We start from the raw sequence: 12,284 nt of genomic DNA on the forward strand, positions 1-12,284 counted from the left end.
TGTGTGTGTGTGTGTGTGACAGCTGCTGTAAAGAGAGAATTTTTCGCTGGAGATTATATTTCGCTATTTTCGCGACCATCACACATTCGAGAATATAAATCGTCGCACACTGCTCTGCGCATTGACTGTACATAGACAGTATACATGGTATAAGATCCAAATGAAGAGACAAAATCGCAAGAGTTTCTCGTCATGAACGAGCACAATTCTTGAAACCGCGAACTTTGCGCCGCAAAAATTTATCGCTTTACAGTAGTTCGGTTGGGTTAGACAAGGGGAAGTACATAGCCATGTAGGGGCGTTGGCCCGCCTTTCGGCACCGGGAGTTGCAGCTCGCTCGACTTGACTCTACTGAGTATGCATGCAGAGGACCCACACCTTGATCTGGTGAGCTGCGTCGTGGGGATTTTGCAGTCAGATGTGCGACTGCTTGAAGGTGTATTGTTGTATCTGCCACCTTTGTTGGTTTCAGGGTTCGTCTTTCTATTTGAAGTATACATACATACCTGTTAACCATGGGCTGCTTCTGGCTAGATTAACTCTTGTGTAATCGATGGTGCTAGTGACGCTTAGATCAGACCCACTCTGATTTAGCCACCCACATCAGTACTCAAGCAAGTATTACCTTCACTGGGGGGCAGGGGTAAGTGCAGTTGGATCCCAGGACGGATACCCTGATGCCGTCAATCCTTTTTCTGCACCTTGTCCTCACCCGCTTACTCAGGTGTGGTGAGCCCATAGGTGGGATCATTTCCAAGTCCACCCAGAGTTTCGGGGATTTCAGGGGCGTCGGCCGTTGGGCGGCACGGTTCAATAGCCAATTGAGTCATCTTTTCAAGATAGTCTCTCTCCCCTCTCCCGGGGAAACCCACTTGACCAGTTTTGGCAGTGAGCAGCACGTACACGTGTGTGTGTGTGTGTGTGTGTGTGTGTGTGTGTGTGTGTGTGTGTGTGTGTGTGTGTGTGTGTGTGTGTGTGTGTGTGTGTGCCAGCTAGTTCGGTTGGTGGGTACACTTATGCCGGATAGGGTTGAGTCTGTTGCCAACGGGCTCGGCTGCTTGAACTTAGGGTTCATAATACTTTCTGTTTGAAGTATACATACCTGCTAACCATGGACTACTTCTGGCTAGATTAACTCTTGTGTAATCATGGTGCTAGTGAAGCTTGTATCAGATCCACTCTGATTTAGCCACCCACAGCAAGTACAGGTGGAATCCTGATAATTCGAACCTCCAAATGCCAGGAAAAAACTTCTAATTATCCGGACATTCTAATTATCCAAACATGACCCCACAACACAATACGTATGTCAAAATGCTCCCATGGTCACGCAGAGCTGCGCTATGGACCTTAGACACAGATTTCACGGACACTGAACTGACCAGCACAGCCTGCTCATGCAAACTGAACTGATCAGTACAGTGTACAGCGAACTTCGAATTACACTTTGCTAACTTCGAATTATCAGCACAAATCCCACACATTTTCTATGTAAGTGGAATCTGTGGAACTTCGAATTAATCGGTTATGTCCGGTTCGAGGTTCGAATTATCAGAATTTTTTATGTGGGAATCGTATTGACAGAAATCGGTCCTGGAAAAACTTCTAATTAATTAAGCGGTATGTTCGAATTAAGCCATATTCGAATTATCAGGATTCCACCTGTATTACCTTCACTGGCCCAGTAGGGGCAGGGGTAACTGCAGTTGGATCCCGGGACGGATACCCTGATGGCCTCAATCCTTTTTCTGCACCTTGTCCTCACCCACTTACTGAGGTGCGGTGAGCCCATAAGTGGGATCATTTTCAAGTCCACCCAGAGTTTTGGGGATTTCAGGGGGTGTCGGCCGTTGGGCGGTTCAATAGCCAATTGAGTCATTTTTCCAAGATTCCTTTTGAGTCTCTCTCCCGGGGGAGACCCACGTGACCGGTTTTGGCAGTGAGCAACAAGTACATGTGTGTGTGTGTGTGTGTGTGCGCGTGTGTGTGTGTGCGTGTGTGTGTGTGCGTGTTTCCATTTCTGCATGCAACTCACTGCGAGTCAACTTGGAATTCTGCCGATGCAGCAGCATCCATACTATAGTGAAGTTGCACACTCTTGGGGATAGCGTACTCAGTCAGAGCCAACGACAACGAAAAGTGGGTCTGAAATCTCCCAGGGCCGTAGAAATCTGCACTGTAAAGCTGTGGCACTGTGTACCAGGGAGTAGTATAATACTGTTCCCTGCTCTGTACCCAAGCCAGAGGTCAAATAGCTGATATAGCAAGCATGCAGGGTCCCCAAAGATAAAGTAAGTTACGCCGTTGAACAGGATCAAATGCGCGTTCATGACTCTATGCACATCCTGTGAGCAAGGTCGGTCGATAGTGTTTGGTCAAAAATAGGACTTTAAAATATCGCACAGTATGTTCTGTCCAGCCTCGGGTACGTTGTTGTACTGAACTGTATCACTGTACGTCGGTGAGCGCTCCGAATAGGGCTTGAAAGTGCTACGTCACAGCATATAGCAACAATTTCAAAAATTCAAAAACTGGATCCACTTGGATCCAGTTTTTGTAAGGATCCAAGCACATTTCAAGCGGTCTTACCCACAGCATGGTGATGTAGCCAGTGAAACTGACTGATTTGGCTACTGGGGGCGGGGTTACAACTGGTGGCGAAGCAAAAGTCACACCTGCATGCGACATGAGTGGGTTGCTATGCACCCACATACTTAGGCAATAGCAAAGTCACACCTTGGTGGATCCAAAAATAGAAATCTGATGTCAACTTACTACTCCCTGGCCGTTTTGACGTCATCACTTTCAAGCCCTACAGAGAGATGCATACCCGTACTAGTAGACTACACCGTCACAGTCAGTAGAGAACGGACTCGTGGCTGCCCTAGGTTACAAAGACAATAATAAAAAAGTAGCAAAGTAAAACATTGAGGTGGAAGAACAGGCGGATCTTTACGACAGTGCGGTTTTCGCATGAACCAAGCTGCACCGAACCTCAGTTTCAAATCATCAGAGAGCCGGACCGCATAGTAAGCAAAGCTTGAAATAAAAACAAATAGGTTTGTGGCTTAGATATATTAACACAATTCCGGGCGCATAGCACCGCCGTTGGAGGTAGTCCAGCTAGAGGGGGATCCGGGGTCTCCCCTGTGAACATTTTGAAATTAGGGTGCAAAATCCTGCACTTGGGGCACTTTTGCCTTTTGGCATTGTCTTAAAAAAAAAAGGTGGTCCGGCCAAAGACGGACCGGCTTCTACGCCTCTGCAATTGGTCTTCTACAAGTATGCAACTGCTGCTGTGTGCAGCACCAGTGGTTTAGGCATGCAGATCAAGATGCACCACTGAGATCCAAACAACTTGCTGCTGAGAGCGACCGGGCAGGCTCAAGTTGTACGGCGACTAACGATATGCCCACAATCGGCTATGCTGACCAGCAGCAGCAGCAGCAACATTGTGCAACAGCGGATGTACACTGCGTAAGTACATGTACAGATACTGGCGTGGCTGAACACAGAGACCAAGACGCACACGAGGGGTTCCTGGCCAGCAGGACCCAGCGCTTGCAGTGCACACAAGCACATGCATCCAGAGTATTAACAGACTAGCAAGTAGGGTGTACGTTGTCTCTGCACTTCCCATACATGCCAGCAAGTAATGTTGAGTGCCGAATCACCGCATTAGCAATGGCTGTAATTCGACGAGCACGCACCTCTGCCAGTGCACTTGTGTCAAAGAGCTGAGCCAGATTCCTAGGGCAGAAAGCACGCGACGAATAGGCACATATCCCACTCCATCAGGCACCAGCAGCCCATTTGAACTCACTATAAATGAGCCATTCTGTCTGGTTCGTTGAAGGAGCCATCTAGGCATTCAACATTACATGTGTGTAACCATAGCAGTAGCAGGAGATGAGACGTTCCCTGGTGTTTCTCTTCCTGGTGTGTGCACTGGAATTCATCTCTATTCTCTACCCGATGGACCGACTGTTGATGAAGAATATCCCCGTAATGAGGTCAGCTGCTTTGAAGCCATCTGTCACCAAGCAGTCTCAACAAGCAAGAATAGCGGCTTACCACACAGACAGGCAGAGTGTGGGCTCACGATAGAAGATTCTCAAGTAGTGTTTCAGTAGCCGCAGCACACACGCCGGTTTCGCTCGCCTGCATTAGCCGCTGGCATTTGCGCTGCTCGCTCAGCAGGCCGAGGTACACGGCGTACTTGCGCGTGAAGAAGTCCCGGCAGCCGCAGCCCCGTACGAGCCGAGCCCGCGGCGCCATCCGCTTCATGCACTCGGACAGCGAGGCTGTGCCGCTGGCGGCCGCCCCCAACATGGCCGCGCCAAGGGCAACGGACTCCTTCTCCGATGCCACCGCCACCGGCATGCTCACAGCGTCGGTGTGCGCCTGCAGGTAGAGCTCGTTCTTCAGCGCGACACCGCCGCAGGCAATCAGCAGCTCCGGCAGCGCCGTGTCGGCCTCGTCGCGCCGAGCGATGCTGTCGAAAATGAAGCGCACGCCGAGCGCCAGTCCGATCAGCGTGGCCACGTAGACCCGGGCCAGCGATTCCAGGCCGGAGTCGAGCGACAGTCCGCTGATCATGCCACGAATGCTGTCGTCGCCGAGCGGCGCCCGGTTGCCGCGGAAGTCGGGCAGGACGTGAACGTCGGCGGCCAGAAGCGGCCACTGGTCCCCGCCGAGCTGCAGAACGTAGCGATTGAGCCTGGTGAACACGTCCCCGTCGCCGTACTCGTCCAGCTGGCCGACCGCCGCATGGCGCGAGACGATGTGGTGAAGCAGGTCGCCCACGGCGCTCTGCCCGCTCTCGTGCACCCAGCCGGCCGGCATGATGTAACAGCCGGGTCCGCTCGCCTTCCCCACCATCAGGCACGTGGACGTACCGCAGATGAGCGCCGCGCGTCCGCAGAAGCCCTCCGACGACTGCTCCTCTGCCGCTGCGGTGGCCGTGCTTTTGCCAACGCTGACGCCAAGAACACCCAGCGCACCGGCGTGGGCATCTATCAGCGACGCGGACACCGCCGTGCCCGGCACAAGACCAAATGCGCGGGCCGCCTCGGCGCACAGCCCCTGCCCTACCGCCGTGCCAGGCCGCTGCACCAGCTGGCCGAGACGCTGAAAGTCGTCCGCGACGTGATCTTCCAGACCGGCCGCGGCGTATGCGGAGCGAGGCCACCCCTGTGCCGCCGCTATAGCCGTGTTAACGCCCGCCCTGTTGTCGTCATGGCGGTAATTGAACTTGGCCGTCAGCGCGCAGAGGGAGCGCGGAAACGACGAGTCCGACGCGCCAGTTGCTTTCATCACTAGCCAGTCGCTCAGATCTAGGACGTGTGCAGTTGCTGCGTACACGTCTGGCATGTTCTCCTTCAGCCAGAGAAGTTTGCATGCGTGACGCTCAGCGGTCAGCCAAAACGGATCCGGAGCGTCCGCCGACACCTCGCGCAACTTGCTGCTGTGCCGTGCAGCTGCCGCCTGCTTTTCGCCACGGTGGTCCATCCACATGATGACGTCGTGGTGGGGATTCCCCGCCGCCGCCGGGCTGACGCATTGAGGATGGCAGTCGGCATCCAGGACCAGGGTGGAACATGTGGACGTGAAGCCAACGCCTCGCACACACTCTCGAAAGTCTCCAGCTGGCCGTCCGGTTGCCGCACATTGAGGCGACTGCTGGGCAGACGAAATCGCACTGGTTGCTGCCTCTACACAAGCTTGCCATATCTCAGCTGACGATTGCTCGACGATGTTGGGATTCGATGGATCGACAAATACACTCACAGCGCGCTCAGCCGTGCTCAGCACCTTGCCACGGACATCGACCAGCACAGTACGAGCACTCTGCGAGCCGACGTCAATGCCTAAAAACAGATCCGTGGCCATGATTTTCACAGACTGGTCAGTGGCATTCCAGTCGAGTCTACACCGTCACGTCACGTATTTCGCCTCCGACATACGCAGGCAGTAGCTGCTGATGCTCAGCTACTGAACCAACCCAGTACAGTGCCTTCAGTGAGCCTGAATATTTGACTGCTTCAAGAGAATCAGCCACCAAGCTAAATAAAAACAGTTGCTGCTATGATGCCGCGGGAGAGAGAGCCCAGTCGTCCAAAGGTAGCCTGATTCCAGATGGCCAAGCCGATGCCACAACGACAGCACCACACTAGTCCACAACTACACTGAGTCCACTGCCACTGCTCCACAGTCCACACCATGAAAGCTGCGAGGTATTTCGTGTCGCGACCGAGCAAGAGACGACTTCACTCTTCGGCACAAAAAGTGAAAGGATCCAGACTTTTCATGTTTTTCCAGCTGCTCTTTTGACGTGCCTACGATCACGTGCACACGATCACGTGCACGTCTGACTTGCGACTAAAAAAGTCTTGTTTTCTTGTTTGTCCGAGTCAATGGGGCTGTTAAGTGTGACGTCACGGCCCCTTCGATACGCATAGCAACAGAGAGCACTGGGGACAAACAAAAGTCGCGTCCTCTGGATGGAACCAGTTGTGAAGGGCAACAGCATCTAAATGACTGGAGAGAGAGCAGTTTTTCTTTGCTTTTTCTTCAAGCGATTGTTGTCGCTCTGTACTCCTTGTTCTTTCCTCTACAAATCTCCTGTAGTCGTCGAGGGCCTTCATAATGGCTGTGAAATTGGCTGCCCACTGTAAAACTCCGTGTTTGAGAGTGCTTTGAAGATTCTTCGCCTCCTGATGGATCAAAGTACGAGCGCTCCCTGTGGATTCGATTATATGTAGGTGAGTTGTTCAAGAAATCAGTGTCTTCTTTCTGTCTCTGCCCTCACAATATCAGCCTCTATATCCATGACAGCCCGCACCTCCCGTAGACTGCATGACTTAGCTGTATTCTCGCCCTCCGTGGTGATTGAAGACCCATGGAAGAAGTTATTCAGAATGATGTCCTGAGAATATAAAATATAATAATTCCAGGGAATTGTTACAGGGTATTTTGGAAGGATGGAGAGAGAGAGAGCACTGTTTGAAGTGTTTGTCTCACTGTAATTACTCCAGATTATTGAATGGTGTATGATCTACTCGATATTTTCCGCAATGGTTTTTCCTGATCTGCGGGATCTCTTCTTTTGCTGTTTGCATGTTTACAGGAAGTGACTGTCTGGTGTATCTGCACCAGATCCTGGTGAGATTAAGTCAGATGCAGAGGCAGGGTCGTCCAGTGATGCAACACTGCCGCTCTATGTGCAACGTCACTGCTAATTCCCCCGGCGAAAACACAAACACGTGAAGAGACTACAGTATCGACCGTTCTGGTAATGAATCGTGACTGCTCGGACAGTCGATAATCGAAACACAGAGCACCAGCATGATGTTTTCATATTGGGAACCACACACCAGCTCAATTCTCAAGCCGAAAAATTATACAAAACACAGAGCGACGCAACAAGAGATCATCCGGCAACCAAACCAACCTGGGTCTGATGCACTGAATAGTCCTGAAATACGCAGGCCACACAAAGCAGTGCAAGCACAGACTGTTACAAGGTACATGCATTGCAGAACAAAGTGTAACCAAAGATACACAGGGTTATAGCTGCACACTCGTGCATGTGCTCGCTCAGCCCAAGAACACGCAGGATGATAGAAATAATCCGGGGGAAACACCCTAATGTCATGACCGGGGAGTGGGCCAGACATACTCTCAGGATTCTACAATTCCAGGTTCTTTACGGAAATATACCAGGAGTCCAGATACCCATTCCTCACCCTCACCACACAAGAAGATCAAAGCTTCACTCTAGGACCAAGCTCAAACAACAGAGAAGCAACAAGAACAACAACAACCAGCGTATATACTACAAGACCTAGTAGCGTGCACGGCGCGGAGCGAGCGAGTAGCCAGCAAAGCATGAATAGTGATAGGTTTCACAACACTATTGATCGACAAGACACATCGCCGCCACGGCAAACACTTCATAAAGACACATGTATAAGCAGACGGAATACAATACAGATAATGACATTGTAGCAACACACGGACACGACACTAGCACCGAAGTAAGCATCAAGACGTAAATAGTGCAGCTCTGAAAAAGTAAAAACTACATTGACATGTACATTGGTGTGCCGAGTAGTATCATCCTTGATTACCCATCCAACCAAGATGTTATCAGGTCCCAGACGCCGAGATCCCACGCCGAATGTGAAGTGCATCTAGCCTTGAACCTGTTGCACAAGGCACACACATATGACAAAAAATGACATCCACTCCGATTATTTCCAGAGGTCAATCATAACAGAACACAGAAATGAAACCACGGGCTCAACAAAGTAAACGCAAAGGAAATTAGTTAAAATAATCCATGAAGTGCTATTTTAATTCCAGCGCTGACTGCAGTGTGGCGTCATGGCCCGATACCCGCTGAGCATAGACACAAACTCCATTTGACAGGGGCACGACATACTATTTTGGAATAAAGTCACAGGGGCGTAGCACCCGCTACGACTGGTACGACCATGGCCGCACCACTTTTCAAACAGTGTGGTCCGTCTGGAACGTGCAAGACCGTAATAAAAAAATCAGGATCCATCGATATTTGCATATGCGCATCAGACCTTTCTCTAGACTCGTACTAGTAGATCTGTTATGCATCTGCAGTCGTACTGAGTACTGTACTCGACTGCACACTGCGCCAGAAGTTCCCAGAACGCAGGATTTTGTGTCTTTTTTACAAAATTTTCCGGGGGGGGGGGGCCGGACCCCCCCCCCCCTCCGACACGGCCTTCCGCCGCACCGACCTTCGGTCGTACCACTTCCAAAACCCCTCCTACGCCCCTGAGTCATAAAGTACAGCACTCCAATGACATGACGGACACCTCGTGCAAATGCGTGGTCTGTTCATCCGGCCAACTCGGCCACGCATGAGAGTGTGTGCATGTACGCGCGCACGCAAGCGCGCGCGTGCACACACACCATGTATTCGGTGCGTATGGCGTACCTGTTGCGGAGATAATGAAGATGGAATCATTATCATGATGTTACATGACATTGTACATGTACATGTACATTGTATGTTTGAGTGTAAAGTAAATTTTATTTTATTACACATTTCTTCGACACAACTTACTCCACATCTTCGCATTTCTCATAATCCATCCACCTACACTCCGTCTCAGTTGAGGAAAAACTCTCCCAGGTATACACTAGTCACCACAGCCATGTGATGACATTGGGATGGGTCCCAAGCACGATTGCACTCTCCAGTTACAATAATTATAATTTTGTCCAGATTATCTGTGAAGACAAAATGCAATGCATAGCGGCAATCGATGGATGAAGAGAGAGTTTGTAAATACACATATCTTTCCACTTGTTCAGGAGCTTACCTTTTGGAGTTCACATCGTTTACACGATCTCTTATGCTGTCTTGCACCTTGGCTTTGTTGACCATGGGTACGCCATCCCAGAAGACATTCTACAGGAGCTACTAATGCAGAGCGTTTTTCACGCTCGATCTCGGCGATCTACCTCGTCACGCCAACGAGAGAGCTTGGAAGCTCAGGGCCCTGCGCTATGCTTTGTTGCCTAGCTCATCGTGCATGTTGGTAGAACTGATGGAAATGCTTTTTCCTTTGATTAGCTACATCATTGTATTGCAAAAACGTTTCAATGAGATACTGAAGTAACGTCTTCTGCAAAGCTATGGAACCGGCGCTGACTCTGCTGATCACGGGCGTTCTGGAGTCGACGGAATGTCTGTCCTGACGTTTCCTGGGACCGGCGCTGACTCTGCCGATCACGGGCGTTCTTCTTTTTCTTATTATTATACTGACGGCAACGTTCGTATTTCTTTCTAGAAAATCTCCCCATACAGCAGGGAGTCGTTTACATAATATGACTCCCTGCTATACATCTACATGACTGTATATACGTTATAATTATGATACTATCGGCCTACATGCGATTCTCGGGCTGGTCGACAGGCGGCCCAGCCAGCCTGCTAGTGGGATCTCGGCCTCGCACACAAATCCACACAAAATGTTACTGCACTGAATGCATTCCCCCATACACTTCGCATATATATTCATTCTCTTGATGGTACCGTACTCTTGATGGTACGGGACAGGTACGGGATAACGCCAGGCATGTCGATGGCACAAACAAACAAAAGTATTGTGGCCAGCTGTCTTTGCTGGTACGGTACAGTACGGGACAGATACGGGATAGCGCCAGGCGTGACACAAACAAACAAACAAACAAACAAACAAACAAACAAACAAACACCAAATTAAAGCTGTGTGGACCCTGGCTAGCGCCAGACGTTACTGAAGTAACGTCTTCTGCATAGCTACGGGAATAAAATCCTCCGTGACACTGGCTACAGTCACAAGAGACGTCTCAGTAAGGTAATGAGCACGACAACGCCGTCGAGATCAAGGACAAAGAGAAAACAAAACACTCACTGAAAACAGCAAAGAAGAAACGAAGAAATGTACACGATTCCTATATGTTGCCACTGACAACTGGTTCGGTGGAGACGACGCTACTTTTGTTTGTCCCCAGTGGGATCGTTGCTATGCGTATCGAAGGAACTGTGACGTCATCACTTAACAGCCCCATCAGGGAGTAGCAAAATACAGCTGAAAATACCTACTACAAAAAGTACTACTCCCTGGTTTGGACTGTCATGTGACCTCAAATCAATGGTCTAGAGATCAAAGCTATTTTTTAATATCCAGGTGCGGAATTATTCCGCACCTGGATATTTCAAAACACTGATACAGTACTACAATCAGCGTTTGTACTGAGTTGCAAGCGCAGGCGGTCGAAAAACTAACCAAAGGACCATGATAAACACAAGCCGTGTCAAAACTTCCCAAAACCCTCCATTTGAACCGGGTAGCGAAGTCACTTCTGAAGAACCAGAATACGGTACCCTGCAGTGCAGGAAAAAAAATTAAAAAATACATGTTCGAAAAACCGTACTAGATACAAATATGAGCGGCAGCCTCGGACCACGCTCAGCAGGGCCCGGATAAATACACCGGATATAGAGGCTTGCTACGACTGAGTTGACAAAGCGGTGAGCGGCTCACACAGTGTATACACACTGTGTATAACTGTATGGGCCAACAGACAACACACTGCAGTGGCCAACACCAACACTATTTGCCTACATCAGTCATTTAAATATGGTCTAGATCAGCAGCACCGGCAAACCGCAGTCGCGGCATAGCAAAGTCAGCACATCATCGAGTCATTAGCATAATGGCCGCCAGCAGCAATTATTTCAATGATGATCGCCTGAAACGAGTATTCAAACCGCCATGAACGTTGAGATAATTATGATTCAGTGTTTGGAGAGATATTCAGGATAAATAGACAGCGGCGTATTCAGGCCGTTCCGGGACCAGACCAAATGACCAATGTCGCACAGCGGTGTCCTTTCTGTCATGCAGCCCGTGGACCGGTTGTTAAATGTTCCTGCGACTTGAAAATTCTGAACAACTTTTTAAAAGGTCACTGTAGAAAAATGGCTACTTGTCACATAACTTACTAGAGCATTGCAATTGAACAGTACACCGGTGCTTTGCAGAATCACAGGAAGACAGAGAGCAGCATCGGATAATATATCGTGTAGAACTAATGATGCAACGCCACTGCTGGAATACAGCTGGGTTAGCACTACATTGCCACGTTCCAGCTTGGCAACCGTCGCCGCTCTCAGTGCACCGGGCGCCGCGAAGGACCACATGCATGGGTGTTTGTTCTGCGGCTGGGAATAAAACAGAGTCCACAGAAAGTAGCACGCACACCAGGTCATGCAAGCGGTGCAATTTCTGCAGACCCACCAGGAGGCACGGCAACTTCAACCTGCGGCGAGGGCAGAACATAACCAGCTCGCTGACTCGGTGCTATATTCAAAGGTGTCACGGTGCTTGCTCCGTATCGGCCTGACGAGCGCGTGCTGGAAACTAACGGTGTCCTTTCACTCGCCTGATCTGGTGCATAGTCTTCGCCACTGGCTTCGAGAATCGGCGAGTGTGCGGCTTGCGGCTGGTACCTGGGCGCACTCGCTGCCGGCAGTGGTGTGACTACTCCGGGCGAGCTGTGCCGTCGTATGCGCGAGCTGAAGTAGGAGCGCAGGTTGCCGCGCTCGCTGATGGAGAAGCGCGAGGACAGGCTGGACCAGGTGGACTCGATACGCTCGGTGGCGTTGCCTCTCCACCACTGCACAGACGAGTGGACCAGCAGCAGCACGTAGTGCATGGTCGCGTTCAGGAAGTTGCGCGAGAAGAAGA

At 50.4% G+C, this 12,284-nt stretch overlaps 2 protein-coding genes and 1 long non-coding RNA gene across 3 annotated transcripts in view; all 3 read right to left on the reverse strand.

Annotated features, from left to right (window-relative positions):
- Positions 1–2,052: 2,052 nt before the first annotated feature.
- On the reverse strand, positions 2,053–6,272 carry LOC135817975 (FGGY carbohydrate kinase domain-containing protein-like). Its single transcript, XM_065331274.1, has one exon. It carries the CDS (start codon positions 5,890–5,892, stop codon positions 4,099–4,101), a length of 1,794 nt encoding a protein of 597 aa, XP_065187346.1. The 5' UTR covers positions 5,893–6,272; the 3' UTR covers positions 2,053–4,098.
- A 1,012-nt stretch (positions 6,273–7,284) lies between these two features.
- LOC135816660 (uncharacterized) lies at positions 7,285–9,881 on the reverse strand. Its single transcript, XR_010553440.1, has 2 exons — positions 9,110–9,881; positions 7,285–8,207 (listed from the first exon to the last, which is right to left on the reverse strand). It is a non-coding gene; the product is annotated as an uncharacterized LOC135816660 (long non-coding RNA).
- Positions 9,882–10,830: 949 nt separating this feature from the next.
- The window catches only part of LOC135817976 (uncharacterized), an 11,525-nt gene continuing 10,071 nt past the window's right edge, over positions 10,831–12,284 (reverse strand). The window contains exon 9 of the mRNA XM_065331275.1: positions 10,831–12,284. This exon is cut by the window's right edge and continues 24 nt beyond it. Coding sequence (XP_065187347.1) covers positions 11,803–12,284 — 482 coding nt within the window. The 3' untranslated portion in view covers positions 10,831–11,802.

The sequence above is a fragment of the Sycon ciliatum genome, chromosome 5 (genome assembly GCF_964019385.1).
Source record: "Sycon ciliatum chromosome 5, ocSycCili1.1, whole genome shotgun sequence".
In the NCBI taxonomy this organism is placed as follows: domain Eukaryota; kingdom Metazoa; phylum Porifera; class Calcarea; order Leucosolenida; family Sycettidae; genus Sycon; species Sycon ciliatum.